Source organism: Engystomops pustulosus, chromosome 5, assembly GCF_040894005.1.
Source record: "Engystomops pustulosus chromosome 5, aEngPut4.maternal, whole genome shotgun sequence".
Classification (NCBI taxonomy): domain Eukaryota; kingdom Metazoa; phylum Chordata; class Amphibia; order Anura; family Leptodactylidae; genus Engystomops; species Engystomops pustulosus.
In genome coordinates this window covers 32,134,325-32,154,274 of record NC_092415.1, presented here as the reverse complement: position 1 = coordinate 32,154,274, position 19,950 = coordinate 32,134,325, and the positions used below count along the sequence as shown (strand labels likewise).

At 48.2% G+C, this 19,950-nt stretch overlaps 2 protein-coding genes across 4 annotated transcripts in view; both read right to left on the bottom strand.

The window, feature by feature from the left end:
* DECR1 (2,4-dienoyl-CoA reductase 1) overlaps window positions 1–11,403 on the bottom strand; it is a 47,144-nt gene extending 35,741 nt beyond the window's left edge. The window contains exon 1 of the mRNA XM_072151549.1: window positions 11,270–11,403. Coding sequence (XP_072007650.1) covers window positions 11,270–11,341 — 72 coding nt within the window. The 5' untranslated portion in view covers window positions 11,342–11,403. The remainder of the gene's footprint in view (window positions 1–11,269) is intronic.
* Window positions 11,404–16,721: 5,318 nt separating this feature from the next.
* ERICH5 (glutamate rich 5) overlaps window positions 16,722–19,950 on the bottom strand; it is a 36,478-nt gene continuing 33,249 nt past the window's right edge. For all 3 annotated transcript variants that reach the window (XM_072154646.1, XM_072154644.1, XM_072154647.1), the window contains exon 4: window positions 16,722–17,097. In XM_072154646.1, coding sequence (XP_072010747.1) covers window positions 17,075–17,097 — 23 coding nt within the window. In that variant the 3' untranslated portion in view covers window positions 16,722–17,074. The remainder of the gene's footprint in view (window positions 17,098–19,950) is intronic.

Genomic DNA, 19,950 nt, shown 5'->3' with positions numbered 1-19,950 from the left:
GAGCCCATGAAGCTCATTTGCATACAGTCATTTATCCTGGTGGTAGATGCCCTTTATGACTGGCATTATATGCAAATTGCCTGTGGCATCTGGGATTTACTAAATAGCTACAGCATCTTAGTAGATGTGAACGCAATCTCTGCCATGTCGGACCTGTTTAGACCAGAACACAGGTGGAGAAGGCATAATAAGTATCCCCCATTGTGTACAATATTATACAACTACTGCTAATAAAATGGATATAATCCATGGTATCCCCTGAGGAAGCCCGTATAGCGGGCGATACGCGTGGGGCATTCCTACCTCCTCTCCCCCAGGACCCAGATTATTGGCAATATTATTCTACAACATTTTCTTGATTTATGCACTTTGTCTATCCATTTGTTCACTTGCACTTTAGTTACCAATTGTCTTGATGGCACATTTTGCACTTTAGCTACCATGCAGCACTCTGTGTAACTTGACATACTTTGTACATAAGAATTTTTATAATCATGAAATATTCTTTTGTTGTAAAATCATGAATTTTGGTGATACCTGTTTATATACCTGGGGGGTCCTGAGTCTTTTACCCATTTTTAGGGTATTTTAAGTGTTTTTATCATGTATTGTGAACTTGAATAAAATTTACATTATTTGCAAATTACATCTGTCTTCCTTTTGTAAAATAAAATGGATACAAGTAACTTTGTAATCACAACACCAACAGTAGGTTCGAAAACAATACAAGGTCCGCACAGAGGAGGCTGCTGCGAGCCGGTCAGAGGAGCAAAGCTAGACTGGACTAAATCAGGCAGACTTATCAATAGACAGGACTAAATAGACTGCACCAAATGTGCATGGAGGGACATGTCATTGCGCTGGGTGGGATGTTCCCACGGTTGATAAACAGGCCGGGTGTCATCGTTTACGACCCACATGAATTCAAAGACTTGCAGATTTCTGCTCAGGGCGCATGCACCGCAGTGTGAACGTGCCTATTGGAAGGCCAGGAGCTAGATGCAGTTTGTGCAAGGGGCCTGTGAATGTATCAGAGTAAACACATTGGTGGCGCTAATAGTTACATTTACAAAAAAAAAAACTTTTCCCTTCCACCTTAAGGAAAAGTGAAAAGATTCCCGGGAAAAAAAAATGTACTACTTTTTTTATGCAACTTTAACCCCTTAAGGACGGAGGGTTTTCCGGCTCATTTCTCGCTCTCCAACTTCAAAAATCCATAACTTTTTCATTTTTCCGTGTACAGACCTGTGTGAGGGCTTATTTTGTGCGTAACAAATTTTACTTTCCCGTAATGTTATTTATTTTAACATGCCGTGTACTGCGAAGCTGAAAAAAAATTCCAAATGTGGAAAAATTGAAAAAAAACCGCACGTGCGTCACGTTCTTGTGGGCTCAGTTTTTACGACTTTCACTCTTCGCTCCAAATAACATGCCTACTTTATTCTTTGGTTCGGTGCGATCGCGGTGATACCAAATTTATATAGGTTTTATTGTGTTTTAATACATTTTCAAAAATTAAACGAATGTGTACAAAAAAGAAAAAAAATTTTTTGCCATCTTCTGACGCTAATAACTTTTTCATACTTTGGCGCACGGAAATGTGTGAGGGGTCATTTTTTGCGAAATGAGGCGACGTTTTCATTGCTACCATTTTGAGGTCTGTGCGACATTTTGATCATTTTTTATTTCATTTTTTATGTTATGTAAAAAGGTGTAAAAGTCGCATTTCGGACATTTGGGCGCCATTTCCCGCCTCGGAGGTCACCGCCGGCCGTAACCGTTTTTATATTTTGATAGATCGGGCATTTTGGGACGCGGCGATACCTAATATGTCTGTGATTTTTACTGTTTGTTATGTTTTATATCCGTTCTAGGGAAAGGGGGGTGATTTGAACTTTTAATATTTTATTAATTTTTTTTATTTTTTAAACTTTTTTTTTTCTTTTTTTTTAGACCATCTAGGGTACAATAACCCTAGATGATCAGATCGCTCCTACCATATACTGCAATACTACAGTATTGCAATATATGGCGTTTTTGCAGGTCTTACATTACAATGAGCCACTGGCTCATTGTAACGAACCTGCATAAACCATGTAGCCTCGTGTCAAGAGAAGACCCGAGGCTACCATGGTAACCGATCGCCGCCCCCCGATGACGTTCGGGGGCGTGGCGATCGAAAAAAAGATGGCGGCGCCCGCGCGCCGCCGTCTTTTAAACGCCGCCCGCGACTTTGCGGGCGGCGTTTAGAGGGTTAATAGCCGCGATCGGTGCAAGCACCGACCGCGGTTATTAGCGGTGGGGGTTTTGTGCAAAATGCAAAAACCCCCACCTCTGTATGAAGAGGACTCAGCCCGTGAGCCCTCTTCATACTTCCCTTATACCTCTGCGCCGTAGAGCTACGGCGCAGAGCGTTAAGGGGTTAAGAGTTGATAAATCTGGAACAGGAAGTAGAAGTAGGAAGTGAAGAGTGGCCAAAAAAATACAAAAAAGCCACACGTGTGGCGCAAATGGGAAAATTGCCACAAGAACTGCTACTGCAACAACAATATATCTCCCTCAATGACCTTGAGCTCCCACAGACTGTCATGGCCGATCCATAAACCCGGAAACATGCAGTGTAAAGTTTCAAGGAGCGACCAGTATCCAGAATGGGGACACCAAGAATCATAGTGATATAGGATGTAAGGAGTCCCTTATCAGGGACTGCGTTTGGTCCTTGAAATAGGACACTGCATGGTCCGTGACTAATGGACAAGCCACGGAAAAGTTAAACTCTCCTTACTCCAACTTCCAAGAGGTACAGAAGGCAGAATTTAGTCAAAATTGGGACAGCACAGAAATTAGAGAGAACCAATCACTGGCTACCAGACACAGGTGTATTATATATACAGTCCCTATTAGGGCGAAGTTTCCTGTGGTATCGTCATAGAGGATGAACGGAGGAAAGTTGTGTCTATTTTAGAAGTTTCTGAAGTAGCTTTACAATAGTACAAATACAATGCTGCCATCTAGTGGACATACTTGGAAGGTAACGAAAACATTATTAAACCTATAGAGATGAAAATTTAGCAGACTATAAGTAGTAGATGACGAAGAAGGGATGACACAGGGGAGTGAAGGAGTAAACCGTGAGGGTTATTTAACCCCTTAGTGAATGCAAACACAGGGTTTTTTTATGGTGGTCAACAGGGGGCCTTGTTTTTACCATGGCCTAACAGCAGTGTTGCTTTCGTTCTGAGTAAAGCAGTCCAGGTCCGAAAGGGATCCCTTCTGTACTGTTTAACACATTGGGGCACATTTACTTACCTGTCCCAGTCGTGATCCCCGACAATGATGCACTCTGCCGCGATTCACTAAGATCCTGAGATCCTGGTCCGCCGGAGTTCACCTTCTTCCTCCCGGTGTATGTAAGTGCTTGGCTTGCAACACAAATTTGAATGTTAAATTCCACGCTTAGTCCGAATCCGTCAGATTGTCCCTCCAATTATTTAAAGTAAACAAAAATTAAAGGAAAAACAAAAGCAAAGTACAGTGACATAAAACCCAAAAGAAAATCTATAATAAAAATCCATCCTGATAATCAAGGGACACTTACTCATAGATCCAGGCACCGGGACTGTGGTAATCTTCTAATATTTGTTATTCTTGTCCGCCTCCTTTCCAAAATCAGCTTTAAAAATCATGCTAATAAGGGCTCTTGAGGAGGCATTACGAGAGCCGCTCCATGCTGCAGATTCACAGGCTGTTACACTGTGGAGGAGCACTCTATGCTGAAACTTCCTCTGCTGCAGTGAGATTATATTAGGCAGAGTGAAGGGGAAGCGCTGGGGGAGCAGGGTGATAGTGTAACAGCGTGTAAAGCTACAGCATGGAGGGGCTATGGCAACGCCCCAGGAGCCAGTCCAGGAATACCAAATGTTAATGCGTTTTTTCAATTAGTTTTTTGAGATTTAGCATAATAAAAAATAAATCATATTTTGAAAAATAGCTAACTTGTTTCCCTTTTGTTTTTCCCCAGACGAAGCTTTGTGTGAAAACGTATTTTTTTGTGGAACAAGTTGTTGTCTTTATTGCCTTCAGTTTTTTGTACATGAGTGTCTGATTGCTTTTTATTAAAGAAAATCTACCATCACAATCCATCATGATAAACCAGGGACAGTTACACATAGATCCCGGCACCGTGACTGTAGTAATTGTCTTATATTTATTATCCATGGCCTCCTTCCTTCTAAAATCAACTTTTACAATTATGCTAATGAGTCTGAAGGGCTCCTGGGGGCCAGACTGACCCAAGTGTGGAGGATGGCCCACAGAATCATAGTGATATATTGTACAAGGAGTCCCTGCTTCCCTGGTGTAATCATAACAGATAAGCGCTGGCTAGCAGGGACTTCTTGCAACATCTTTCACTATGGGGAAGGAAGGGAGGGCATCATCAGTGGGGAAGGCTCAGTAGGTGTGGGAGCAAAGGTAAAGGGGGTATTATATGCAAGCAGCCAACAGAAAGTAGGAAATATGAGTTAGGGGCAACAGAAAGGGGCAGGAGTATGATAAGTGTGAGCTAAAATGAAGGGGAGCCATTATATATTGGTGGAATCCACAGCGGGCATTATACAGTATGCAGGTGGGGCTCACAGCGGGCATTATACAGTATGCAGGTGGGGCTCACAGGGGGCATTATACAGTATGCAGGTGGGGCTCACAGGGGGCATTATACAGTATGCAGGTGGGGCTCACAGGGGGCATTATACAGTATGCAGGTGGGGCTCACAGCGGGCATTATACAGTATGCAGGTGGGGCTCACAGCGGGCATTATACAGTATGCAGGTGGGGCTCACAGGGGGCATTATACAGTATGCAGGTGGGGCTCACAGCGGGCATTATACAGTATGCAGGTGGGGCTCACAGCGGGCATTATACAGTATGCAGGTGGGGCTCACAGCGGGCATTATACAGTATGCAGGTGGGGCTCACAGGGGACATTATACAGTATGCAGGTGGGGCTCACAGGGGACATTATACAGTATGCAGGTGGGGCTCACAGGGGGCATTATACAGTATGCAGGTGGGGCTCACAGGGGACATTATACAGTATGCAGGTGGGGCTCACAGGGGGCATTATACAGTATGCAGGTGGGGCTCACAGGGGACATTATACAGTATGCAGGTGGGGCTCACAGGGGGCATTATACAGTATGCGGGTGGGGCTCACAGCGGGCATTATACAGTATGCAGGTGGGGCTCACAGGGGACATTATACAGTATGCAGGTGGGGCTCACAGGGGACATTATACAGTATGCAGGTGGGGCTCACAGGGGGCATTATACAGTATGCAGGTGGGGCTCACAGGGGACATTATACAGTATGCAGGTGGGGCTCACAGGGGGCATTATACAGTATGCAGGTGGGGCTCACAGGGGACATTATACAGTATGCAGGTGGGGCTCACAGGGGACATTATACAGTATGCAGGTGGGGCTCACAGGGGACATTATACAGTATGCAGGTGGGGCTCACAGCGGGCATTATACAGTATGCAGGTGGGGCTCACAGGGGGCATTATACAGTATGCAGGTGGGGCTCACAGCGGGCATTATACAGTATGCAGGTGGGGCTCACAGGGGGCATTATACAGTATGCAGGTGGGGCTCACAGGGGACATTATACAGTATGCGGGTGGGGCTCACAGCGGGCATTATACAGTATGCAGGTGGGGCTCACAGGGGACATTATACAGTATGCGGGTGGGGCTCACAGCGGGCATTATACAGTATGCAGGTGGGGCTCACAGCGGGCATTATACAGTATGCAGGTGGGGCTCACAGCGGGCATTATACAGTATGCAGGTGGGGCTCACAGCGGGCATTATACAGTATGCAGGTGGGGCTCACAGCGGGCATTATACAGTATGCAGGTGGGGCTCACAGCGGGCATTATACAGTATGCAGGTGGGGCTCACAGCGGGCATTATACAGTATGCAGGTGGGGCTCACAGCGGGCATTATACAGTATGCGGGTGGGGCTCACAGCGGGCATTATACAGTATGCGGGTGGGGCTCACAGCGGGCATTATACAGTATGCGGGTGGGGCTCACAGGGGGCATTATACAGTATGCGGGTGGGGCTCACAGCGGGCATTATACAGTATGCGGGTGGGGCTCACAGCGGGCATTATACAGTATGCGGGTGGGGCTCACAGCGGGCATTATACAGTATGCGGGTGGGGTTCACAGCGGGCATTATACAGTATGCGGGTGGGGCTCACAGCGGGCATTATACAGTATGCGGGTGGGGTTCACAGCGGGCATTATACAGTATGCGGGTGGGGCTCACAGCGGGCATTATACAGTATGCAGGTGGGGCTCACAGCGGGCATTATACAGTATGCAGGTGGGGCTCACAGCGGGCATTATACAGTATGCAGGTGGGGCTCACAGGGGGCATTATACAGTATGCAGGTGGGGCTCACAGCGGGCATTATACAGTATGCGGGTGGGGCTCACAGCGGGCATTATACAGTATGCGGGTGGGGCTCACAGCGGGCATTATACAGTATGCGGGTGGGGCTCACAGGGGGCATTATACAGTATGCGGGTGGGGCTCACAGGGGGCATTATACAGTATGCGGGTGGGGCTCACAGGGGGCATTATACAGTATGCGGGTGGGGCTCACAGGGGGCATTATACAGTATGCGGGTGGGGCTCACAGGGGGCATTATACAGTATGCGGGTGGGGCTCACAGCGGGCATTATACAGTATGCGGGTGGGGCTCACAGGGGGCATTATACAGTATGCGGGTGGGGCTCACAGCGGGCATTATACAGTATGCGGGTGGGGCTCACAAGGGGCATTATACAGTATGCGGGTGGGGCTCACAGGGGGCATTATACAGTATGCGGGTGGGGCTCACAGGGGGCATTATACAGTATGCGGGTGGGGCTCACAGGGGGCATTATACAGTATGCAGGTGGGGCTCACAGGGGGCATTATACAGTATGCAGGTGGGGCTCACAGCGGGCATTATACAGTATGCAGGTGGGGCTCACAGCGGGCATTATACAGTATGCAGGTGGGGCTCACAGCGGGCATTATACAGTATGCGGGTGGGGCTCACAGCGGGCATTATACAGTATGCGGGTGGGGCTCACAGCGGGCATTATACAGTATGCGGGTGGGGCTCACAGCGGGCATTATACAGTATGCGGGTGGGGCTCACAGCGGGCATTATACAGTATGCGGGTGGGGCTCACAGCGGGCATTATACAGTATGCGGGTGGGGCTCACAGCGGGCATTATACAGTATGCGGGTGGGGCTCACAGCGGGCATTATACAGTATGCAGGTGGGGCTCACAGCGGGCATTATACAGTATGCAGGTGGGGCTCACAGCGGGCATTATACAGTATGCAGGTGGGGCTCACAGCGGGCATTATACAGTATGCAGGTGGGGCTCACAGCGGGCATTATACAGTATGCAGGTGGGGCTCACAGCGGGCATTATACAGTATGCAGGTGGGGCTCACAGCGGGCATTATACAGTATGCAGGTGGGGCTCACAGCGGGCATTATACAGTATGCAGGTGGGGCTCACAGCGGGCATTATACAGTATGCGGGTGGGGCTCACAGGGGGCATTATACAGTATGCGGGTGGGGCTCACAGCGGGCATTATACAGTATGCGGGTGGGGCTCACAGCGGGCATTATACAGTATGCGGGTGGGGCTCACAGGGGGCATTATACAGTATGCGGGTGGGGCTCACAGGGGGCATTATACAGTATGCGGGTGGGGCTCACAGGGGGCATTATACAGTATGCGGGTGGGGCTCACAGGGGGCATTATACAGTATGCGGGTGGGGCTCACAGGGGGCATTATACAGTATGCGGGTGGGGCTCACAGGGGGCATTATACAGTATGCGGGTGGGGCTCACAGGGGGCATTATACAGTATGCGGTTGGGGCTCACAGGGGGCATTATACAGTATGCAGGTGGGGCTCACAGGGGGCATTATACAGTATGCAGGTGGGGCTCACAGGGGGCATTATACAGTATGCAGGTGGGGCTCACAGCGGGCATTATACAGTATGCAGGTGGGGCTCACAGCGGGCATTATACAGTATGCAGGTGGGGCTCACAGCGGGCATTATACAGTATGCAGGTGGGGCTCACAGCGGGCATTATACAGTATGCAGGTGGGGCTCACAGCGGGCATTATACAGTATGCAGGTGGGGCTCACAGCGGGCATTATACAGTATGCAGGTGGGGCTCACAGCGGGCATTATACAGTATGCAGGTGGGGCTCACAGCGGGCATTATACAGTATGCAGGTGGGGCTCACAGCGGGCATTATACAGTATGCAGGTGGGGCTCACAGCGGGCATTATACAGTATGCAGGTGGGGCTCACAGCGGGCATTATACAGTATGCAGGTGGGGCTCACAGCGGGCATTATACAGTATGCAGGTGGGGCTCACAGCGGGCATTATACAGTATGCAGGTGGGGCTCACAGCGGGCATTATACAGTATGCAGGTGGGGCTCACAGCGGGCATTATACAGTATGCAGGTGGGGCTCACAGCGGGCATTATACAGTATGCAGGTGGGGCTCACAGCGGGCATTATACAGTATGCAGGTGGGGCTCACAGCGGGCATTATACAGTATGCCCTCCGGCTTTCAATTGTATCAGTGTCCTTAGGAGGCTGTTATGTTAGGAGAACAGTTCAACAAATAAATAAATCACTGCTTATATAAGCACTTTGTGATAAATGTGTGGGTTTTGGTGGTAGTCTGGGCACTCAGTCTCAAAAAGGTTCGCCATCACTGTTATAGGGAGTCTCCACGAGAGGGGTATTAGTACATTTATTCAAGGTCACATCCATTCAGCCATTATAAAATTACCACAAAACCTCAGGAACTGTACGTTTACAAAAATAGGATTGCAGATTTTATTGTGGCATTACACATGTAACTGTGACCTTGGAAACACCAGTGGGACACTGGAAGGTCCGGGCTTTCTATGCAATCATCCAGTGCAGCCGCATTGTGTGCCAGTCTTGTTACTCCCCCCTCTGCCCCCTATCAGACTGGTGAATCTCACAGACACAGAAGGGCGTCTACAAACGAGAGTTTGGTCTAGAAAAAGGCACAGCCATTCAGTTTCCTTCTCCATTTGAGCAACAAAGCTTTGTGCAATTTCAGCTTTTAATCTCCATCGTCAGTTCCCAAGATTCAAAGTATGCAAAACTTTTTGCGGATTTACCAACTTTATGGAATGAGAGCTCGCTAATTGACTCAAGTCTATTGTGGAGTGTCTCGCGCCAAACATATGACAAGGCCTGAATCATGTGCTCGCTGCACAGGGATAAGGGAACATCAAGACCGTCATGGAAAAAAAAAATGCCGGCCTTGATAAACACCAGGTACTGAATAAGTATATGGGACTAAAATCATGTACAACCCCCCCCCCCCCCCCTGCCACAGCACCTCCCCCCTGCGCGCTAAACCTGCCCCAGCGCCCCCCCCCCCCGCAAGCTCAACCTTCCCCAGCGCGCCCCCCCTGCAAGCTCAACCTGCCCCAGCGCCCCCCCCCTGCAAGCTCAACCTGCCCCAGCGCGCCCCCCCCTGCAAGCTCAACCTGCCCCAGCGCCCCCCCCTGCAAGCTCAACCTGCCCCAGCGCCCCCCCCTGCAAGCTCAACCTGCCCCAGCGCCCCCTCCTGCAAGCTCAACCTGCCCCAGCGCCCCCCCCCTGCAAGCTCAACCTGCCCCAGCGCCCCCCCCTGCAAGCTCAACCTGCCCCAGCGCCCCCTCCTGCAAGCTCAACCTGCCCCAGCGCCCCCCCCTGCAAGCTCAACCTGCCCCTGCCCCCCCCCTGCAAGCTCAACCTGCCCCAGCGCCCCCCCCTGTAAGCTCAACCTGCCCCAGCGCCCCCCCTGCAAGCTCAACCTGCCCCAGCGCCCCCCCCTGCAAGCTCAACCTGCCCCAGCGCCCCCCCCCTGCAAGCTCAACCTGCCCCAGCGCCCCCCCCTGTAAGCTCAACCTGCCCCAGCGCCCCCCCTGCAAGCTCAACCTGCCCCAGCGCCCCCCCCTGCAAGCTCAACCTGCCCCAGCGCCCCCCCCTGCAAGCTCAACCTGCCCCAGCGCCCCCCCCTGCAAGCTCAACCTGCCCCAGCGCCCCCCCCTGCAAGCTCAACCTGCCCCAGCGCCCCCCCCTGCAAGCTCAACCTGCCCCAGCGCCCCCCCCTGCAAGCTCAACCTGCCCCAGCGCCCCCCCCTGCAAGCTCAACCTGCCCCAGCGCCCCCCCCTGCAAGCTCAACCTGCCCCAGCGCCCCCCCCTGCAAGCTCAACCTGCCCCAGCGCCCCCCCCCTCAAGCTCAACCTGCCCCAGCGCCCCCCCCTCAAGCTCAACCTGCCCCAGCGCCCCCCCCCCGCAAGCTCAACCTGCCCCAGCGCCCCCCCCCTGCAAGCTCAACCTGCCCCAGCGCCCCCCCCCTGCAAGCTCAACCTGCCCCAGCGCCCCCCCCTGCAAGCTCAACCTGCCCCAGCGCCCCCCCCCCTGCAAGCTCAACCTGCCCCAGCGCCCCCCCTGCAAGCTCAACCTGCCCCAGCGCGCCCCCCCCTCAAGCTCAACCTGCCCCAGCGCCCCCCCTGCAAGCTCAACCTGCCCCAGCGCCCCCCCTGCAAGCTCAACCTGCCCCAGCGCCCCCCCCCCTCAAGCTCAACCTGCCCCAGCGCCCCCCCCCCTCAAGCTCAACCTGCCCCAGCGCCCCCCCCCTCAAGCTCAACCTGCCCCAGCGCCCCCCCCTCAAGCTCAACCTGCCCCAGCGCCCCCCCCCCTCAAGCTCAACCTGCCCCAGCGCCTCCCCCATGCACGCTCAACCTGCCGCAGCGCCAGATCCTATACACCTCAGCTGCTGCAGAACAACATTCTTACAGCCAGAATGTCATTACCAAAGGTCAGCACTCTTTCTCTCCTACAGGTGCACTACTACACTTAGGTAAGTTGCTCCAAGCTGAGGACACCATGTCCCTGTTCACAATATAAGGTCTCTTAGCAATCGGGCAATAATACCCACATCAAATCTGGCCGCTACACCGCTTAATAGCATGCGCCTCCCATTGGCTATGGATCGGTCACGTGTGCAGAGAACTTTGCAATCTGGGCTGCAGTGTTTGGCGCCCTTTTTGCAGAGCTGCTCGGCGCTGGCTGCCGGATATGTCACGAATGTTATAGAGCGAGGACGGGGGAAGACTAGGACTTACCCGGATCCCGCTCGGTGCTCCTCTGGCAGCCAGCACTGCCCGCCGGCCCACAGCAAACATCATGGCCGCCATTTTTATATTTAATATCAAACGTCAGACGGAGCGTCAAACTCCTGCAACTTTATTCACAGGAACAATTTTCTGACACAGTAGAATCACAAGTCCCCGAATAACCTTCACTATTATCGGTTATACTGATAACTGCATAAGATATTTACAGCCACATACAGAAGTATGCAACCTGCTGCTGTGGGACTACAAAGCCCAGCATGCATGCATCCCATGTAATGCGGATAGTTATTATGTGCGTATCGGAAGCATGTTGCATGCACTTTTAAGCCGCGTTCACACATAACCGCTGAATTGCGTTCATCCGTTCCTGAGGATGTGTTCATTTTGTCTTTGTGTTTAGGGGTGATGCCACACATGGCGTTTTGGTATGTTTTTAGTCAGTTTTTCCCAATTATCTTAATAGATGAACAGGTTGGAAGCAGCCAAACGCATGGTAAACTGCCAAAAACGGACTGAAAATGGATGTTCAAAAACGCCATGTGTGACATCACCCTTACTCTGACTTTGCTAGTGTGAACAGTGGTTTATTGGTCGTGTTAAACCGTATTGTCCTGTAACTGTTTGTTTGCAACTAAGGAACTATCAACATGTAAGAACGCGCCCCTTGTAGTGTATGTATGTAACTGTACTGTTAAAGGGGTTATCCGGGTTTAAAATTTTTTTTATGTCCGGGCTGGGGAGGGCTATTTAAACATAATAAACATGTACTTACCTCCTCCGGTGCTGCCGATGTCCCGCACCGCGGCCCGTCTTCTCCGTGCGCCGGTTTCAGTACAAGGGTGCACAGGGAGCTTCCGGCCGGCCGGATGCTCCCATGCGCACCATCTCCCAGCGCTTACAACGCTGAGAGATAGGGACGGATGGGAGGAGCCGTCCACAACGCGGACCGGAAGCTCCCTGTGCGCGGCTTCCGTGCCCCTGTTTGTTTACAGGGGCACGGATCAAAGGGACCGCGGCGCGGGACATCGGCGGCGCCGGAGGTGGTAAGTCCATGTTTATTATATTTAACTATCCCTCCCCAGCCCGGCCATTAAAAAAAATTTAAAACCGGATAACCCCTTTAAGCCTGTCTCTGTGTGTAACAACTGCCACAACACGATGTACAAAATATTTCCCCCAGAGGTGTTTACATGGGTTTCCTCCGGGTTCTCTGGTTTCCTCCCACACTCCAAAACATACTGGTAGGTTGTTAAGATTGTGAGCCAATGGGGACAGGGACTGATTTGACATACCGTACTTGGTGCAGTTCTGCGTAATCTGTGTGCGCTATATAAATAAAGAATTATTATTAATACAGTACAATCATATGTTTGGTGGTTGTGTTTATTGATTTGCACCACACTCAGTGTTCTGCAGCTACACCCCAGTTCAGCAGGGGTTAATCTCCCGCGATGGACAGTCAGCAGTGTATCGGGAAATCACTTGAAAACTCCCTGGAGCCTTGCATCCGTTCTAGTTCTAGTTCCCTATAACCTAGCTTACTTGCTTATATCTAATATCTCCTGACCCCTTGTCCCATGGTTTTCCTGTCGATTTGGTACATTGTTTGATCTCTCTGTTGTGATGCGGCTCGTTGAATATGCTTCCTGTTTGTGTTGTTTGCCTTATTATGTGTTTGCACTTTGGCACAGGGAGGGACCACCTTCTAGTTGTCCCACAGTGATTAGGATGCATGAGGCAAGCAGGTAGGAGATTTTAGGTGTCTGGAGTTTAGGGTTCACCGTCTTGTTTGTCCTCACCAAATCCAGTTCCCTCATTAAACTGCTTTTAACATTACTCGTTCGACTCACTTTCAAAAGTACATAAAAGTTACTTGGTTCCCAGTCATGTATCAATTGCATTAATTACTAGACTGCACTCATCATCATTATTTGCTCTCTGCTCTGCTAGCCCACTCCTTCTCCCACTCTTGCAGCCTTGAGCCAACACCGTGCTCCAAGCAAATCTCTGTCAGCTCACATCTGCAGGAGGGAGGAGGAAGGAAGTAGTGCCAGATCGAATGCCAACGAGTCAGCATGGAGAAGCCGCTCCCCTTAGTGAGCCTATAGCTTACTTAACCCCGCCCCAAATTGGCTCACTATGCCCCTTTAACCCCTTAAGGTTTGCAGGTTAAGGCTCGCAACTTTGTTTTGAAATTTGACCAGTGTCTCTTCCTGTGGTAATAACTTTTGAACACTGTTACTTATCAAAGCGATTCTGAGATAGTTTTTTCCCCACATCTTGTACTTCATTTTAGTGGTAAATTTTGGCTGATAAGTTTTGCGTTTATTTACAAAAAAAAGAAAAAAATTATGAATTTTTAGAAAAATCACCGCGTTTTCAGGCAGATAGATTTACCACCTAAATAACTTGCAGAATAACATTTCCCATTTGTCTACTTTACATTTTCATAATTTTTGGGTAATGTTTGGATAATTTATTTTGACGTCACGCGGCCTACAAATCGAATAGTGATTTTCCGTATTTTCGGAATTGACTATTTTGGGGATAAATACTGTTTGAAATCAAATTTTACATATTTAGCAACAAAACCCCCTATATAACCAACCCATTTTCAAATCTGCACCCCTCAAACTATCAGAAACAGCATTTACAAAGATTGTTAACCCCTTGAGATCTTCATAGTAATTGAATCAAAATGGCGGTGAAATTTAGAATGGTCAAATTTTGTCGGTTATACGTTCATTTAGCCCTAAAATTTACACATTTCCAAAAGATAAAAAGAGAAAACTCACCATAAAATTTGTTCTACAATTTCTCCTGAGTGCAGCGACCCCCCACACGTGGCCGTTACTTGTGTTATGGGGGCACAGCGAGGCACAGAAGGGAAGGAGCACCCTGCAGCTGCCAGGATTTTAGTTTTCTGGTTGCCCCCTTTTGAAGGCTATAAAATTTTCGCTTTTCCGTTATTTGGGCCATGTGACGGCATTTTTTTTGCGGGACGAGATGCTTTTTCCAGTGTTACCATTTTGGGGTTGGTATCACCTATCGTTGAAAATTTTGGAACTTTTTTTGAGGTCATGAGTAGAAAAACATCAATTCTGTACTGGATTTTTTACTTTTTTTTTTTTCGTGTTCACCGTATAGCCTAATAATCCTGTTATCTTTATTCTATGGGTCGATACGATTACGGGGATACCAGACATGAATATTTTTTCTTATGTTTTACTAAATTTGCCAAATAAAACCCTAATGTGGGGAAAAATCGATCATTTTTTGCATCGCTGTCTTCCAAGTGGCATAACATTGTTACGTTTTTGGCTACAGAGCTGGTTGATGGCTTGTTTTTTGTGGGACATGTTGTTCTTTGCAACAATATCATTCTGGAGTACATATGTTTTGTTGATCACTTTTTATTGCATTTTTAGTGGGATATAATAGGTAAAAATCATAATTTTTGGCGGGTTTTTGACGTTTTTTTTTACGGCGTTCATCATATGGGTTCAATAGTTATTTAGATTTATTCTATGGATTGTTACGGACGCGGTGATACTATATATGTGGGGTTTGTGTTATGATTTAGACTTTTTTGAGCGTTATATGTCTCTTTATATTTGGGGCTTATGGGCATTTTTAGTGATTTATAAAGTAATTTTTTATTGAAAAACATTATTTTGTACATTTTTTACATGATCCACCATGGGATATGAACAAGCAATCATCTGATTGCTTGTTCTTGATAATGCTCTGCAATACTAATGTAATGCAGGGTATTAGCAGTGCCAGCCTATGCAGATGCATAGGCTGACACTTTGCCTTTAAGATGACGTCACAGACGCCATCTTAAAGGTAAACCCTCCAGGCTTCTCTGGGGTCCCGATCGGACCCCAGAGGAGCCAAAACAGCGATCGCCCCCCCCCCCCCCCCCCCCCCCCCGAAAACGGTGCGGGGGGGGGGGGGGGGCGATCGTGGGGTAAAGACCCCCAGAAGGCATGTTAAATGCCGCGGTCGCGTTGACCGCGGCATTTAACGGGTTAAACACCCGCGATTGGAGCCCACTCCGACCGCGGGTGTTAGCCGGGGATGTCAGCGGTAGATTACCGCTGAAATCCCGCGGCTAACGATGCCGGTTCGGCTGCTATACAGCGCTGAATCGGCATCGTCTCTGCGCCATAGCTGTACTGCGCTGAGCGCTAATCGCGGGACTCAGCGCAGTACAGCTACGGCGCAGAGCGCTAAGGGGTTAAAGATAATCTACCATTTGATTTGATGCATTATGAAGCAAACATACCTTGAGAATGCTGTAGCTACACTATGACATTCAGGACTTTGGGAAAGCTGGATTGCATGTTTGCACAAGTTACACAGAGCTTGTATTACACACTGGGTTTAGTCCAGACAGGACTAATCAACCTGAGCTGGATCACTCATACACAGCAGCTGGGAGATGGTGCAGCAATTGATTATTCTGTCTTCAGGCACAACCCAGGGATTACATCATCCTGTGAGCAGTGCATAACTAATGTGATAGGAGAAGCTCTTGGGCAGCCACAGAAGTGAGATTACATTACAGCCTTGCAGCGCTGGGGACCATGGTTCATGTCTCAGGGTCAACATCTGCAAAGACTTTTTTATGTTCTCTCCCGTGTTTGCATGGGTTTCCACCGTGTCCTCCGGTTTCCTCCCACATTCCAAAAACATGCTGGTAGGTTAATTTGACCAATTTGGCAAACTCTGTGCAGCGCTGCATAATCTGTGTGCGCTATAAAAATAAAGGAATTATTATTATTACAGCTTAATTATCATAATGTTAGAATTGATTTGGCAGCAAAACCACTCAGGGATTAAACAAGACATGTTTCTGCATTAGTGTAGCTACAGTATGTTTGGTTCATCAAATCAAATGATAGGTTTCCTTTAACCTGATAAAAGTGGAGTGGAGTGGGGGACCTACTGGCCTAATGCTACCTATTATACATTTAATAAGGAGCCAGAAGACCCGGCTCTTTTTAGTGATTGGAGCCTAATGATCCAGCTCATTAAGAAGAGCCGGACTTCGCATCACTAGAAGGAAGATCTTGCAGAGAGAAAATGATGCTCCTGTTCCAGTTCATCATTGTTCTCCTGACCACCTGGACATAATGTTGAACCTATTGGCTTATACACATCGCACTAAGTGGTAATAACGGTCTCATCCACAATCAGGAGGCATCACCCATAGCACCACAAGACTTGACATGTTGCTGATCTGGATGTTATGTCCCTCCCAAATGTCACAGATTGGAGCAAGGTGCCTGTAAATCTTGTTGTTTACAGTCCTGATAAGCACCGGCTAATTCTTCAATTTGGATAATATTACCGCCTGTCCTTCTTGGTGTTGCAATTTAAATATCAAAAAGCTTATAGAATGTGAAGAACATAAAACAAGACATTTTAGATCTAATTTCTACATTATTTAATGCTAGAAAATGACAACTGATTTTACACATTATTCTGATGGGACCATTATTATATCTGACCACAAGGTGGCGATACCTCCCCTTGTCTTGTGGCTCCTTTCTTCTTGTCACCACATATAGATGAACATTAATATCACACAAAGAAAGTTTCACGTAACCGAGTTCATATTTATAAGGCACAAAACTGTGGTGTAGTACAAATCTTCCTGTGACTACATGCTGAAGTCTTGGCAATGTGACATGAGATGAGATCTGACTTAAACATCTACAGAATCTCCAGAAAATTTCCCAGGAACAGTACAAAAAGTCCAGATCCAAGCGTTTCCGTGACAAATTATTCTTCTACATCAGCCGTTTCTGAAAAATAGAATTTAAAACTTCAAGTGATATGCAGTATACAATCCTGAAATTTTTTAAAAAAAATTTGTATCCCAGCATCTATAACACGTGACATGATATGTTCTATAAAGCTCCGCTATTTATACCTCACTGGGGATGCCATAAAAAGAAACATTTTGTAACTGGTTAAATACAGCATAAAATGGTGCCATTAAAAAATACCACTTATCCCATAAAAAACAAGGCCTCAAACAGCTAAATCGTTAGAAATAAATGAATAGTCACTGTACCCTGAAAGCGGTAACTAAGAGGACTATAATGCTGCACTGTGATCCTCCCTCTATGAACACAAATAGGGGCAGATTTACTTACCCGGCCCATTCGCGATCCAGCGGTGCGTTCTGTGTGGAGGATTCGGGTTTTCCGGCGATTCACTAGATGTCACTGCTGTGCTGAAGTTCCTCGTAATGCACTGAAGTTCACCAAGCCGGACCAGGTGCAGGTAAGCACGTGTCAAGCGACGCTTTTTTTTAAAAAAATGCGGCGGTTTTTCCGAATCTGTCGGGTTTTCATGCAGCCACGCCCCCCCATTTCCGTTGCATGCATGCGTGCACCAAAACCCTGGGGCAATACAGGGAAAATCAACGCAATACGGAAAAATTTGCGTAACCTGCTGGAAAAACGTGATTCGGGCCCTTAGTATATGACCTCCATAATGTAATGATACACCAGGAGACATGTATCTTTATTTCTGTTGAATTTTCTCATTTTTGCCACTTTTGCTGTCATTTTTCAAGCCCACCTTTGACTGCTCCTTGTGCAGTGCCTTATGTATCTTTATTTTCCGGATGTTCCTCGCACCTTTTTTTTTTTGCATCTTTTTAGGTGCAACTCTGCACCTGGTCCAGGGCAGGTGTAAAGGAAGGATTTTTTTTTCTTGAACCTTATTTAAACATGTCAATTGGAATAATTTCACATGCTTCAAATGTTTAAAATTTAACACATTAACCTGCTTTTTTTGTAATTCATAAGTTTTTTCATTTACATTCCTTTTTTATTTATTGGTGCTGTATATAAGCACTCTGGCTTATATACAGAGTCAATTAAAAAAAATAAACTTGCATACTCACCTTCCTGTGCCACTGATGTTCTGCGCGGCTCCTTCTCTGTAACAAGCGGCAGAGACGCGGAGAAGACAGAAAAAGAGCCGCGCTGAGCATTGGGAACACCTGAAGGTGAGTATGTAAGTTTATTTTTTTTTAAGTGCTTGCAAAACGGGGCTGGCTGTATACTACAGGGGAATAGCGCTATACTAAAGGGGGCTGGCTGGCTATATACTAAATTGGGCTGGGCAGTATATAACCCCTCATATGGCTTGTGTCCTCTCCTGTATATAACCCCCTCTCATGGCTTGTGTCCTCTCCTGTATATAACCCCCTCACGTGGCTTGTGTACTCTCGTGTATATAACCCCCTCACGTGGCTTGCGTCCACTCCTGTATATAACCCCCTCACATGGCTTGTATCCTCTCCTGTATATAACCCCCTCATATGGCTTGTGTCCTCTCCTGTATATAACCCCTCACATGGCTTGTATCCTCTCCTGTATATAACCCCCTCACGTGGCTTGTATCCTCTCCTGTATATAACCCCTCACATGGCTTGTATCCTCTCCTGTATATAACCCCCTCACGTGGCTTGTGTCCACTCCTCCTGTATATAACCCCCTCACATGGCTTGTATCCTCTCCTGTATATAACCCCCTCACATGGCTTGTATCCTCTCCTGTATATAACCCCTCACATGGCTTGTATCCTCTCCTGTATATAACCCCCTCACATGGCTTGTATCCTCTCCTGTATATAACCCCCTCACATGGCTTGTATCCTCTCCTGTATATAACCCCTCACATGGCTTGTGTCCACTCCTGTATATAACCCCCTCACATGGCTTGTATCCTCTCCTGTATATAACCCCCTCACATGGCTTGTATCCTCTCCTATATATAACCCCTCACATGGCTTGTATCCTCTCCTGTATATAACCCCTCACATGGCTTGTATCCTCTTCTGTAAATAACCCCCTCACATGGCTTGTATCCTCTCCTATATATAACCCCTCACATGGCTTGTATCCTCTCCTGTATATAACCTCTCACATGGCTTGTATCCTCTCCTGTATATAACCCCTCACATTGCTTGTATCCTCTCCTGCATATAACCCCTCACATGGCTTGTGTCCTCTCCTGTATATAACCCCCTCACATGGCTTGTGTCCTCTCCTGTATATAAATCTCTCTCATGGCTTGTGTCCTCTCCTGTATATAACCCCCTCACGTGGCTTGTGTACTCTCGTGTATATAACCCCCTCACGTGGCTTGTGTCCACTCCTGTATATAACCCCCTCACATGGCTTGTATCCTCTCCTGTATATAACCCCCTCACATGGCTTGTGTCCTCTCCTGTATATAACCCCTCACATGGCTTGTATCCTCTCCTGTATATAACCCCCTCACGTGGCTTGTATCCTCTCCTGTATATAACCCCTCACATGGCTTGTATCCTCTCCTGTATATAACCCCCTCACGTGGCTTGTGTCCACTCCTCCTGTATATAACCCCCTCACATGGCTTGTATCCTCTCCTGTATATAACCCCCTCACATGGCTTGTATCCTCTCCTGTATATAACCCCTCACATGGCTTGTATCCTCTCCTGTATATAACCCCCTCACATGGCTTGTATCCTCTCCTGTATATAACCCCCTCACATGGCTTGTATCCTCTCCTGTATATAACCCCTCACATGGCTTGTGTCCACTCCTGTATATAACCCCCTCACATGGCTTGTATCCTCTCCTGTATATAACCCCCT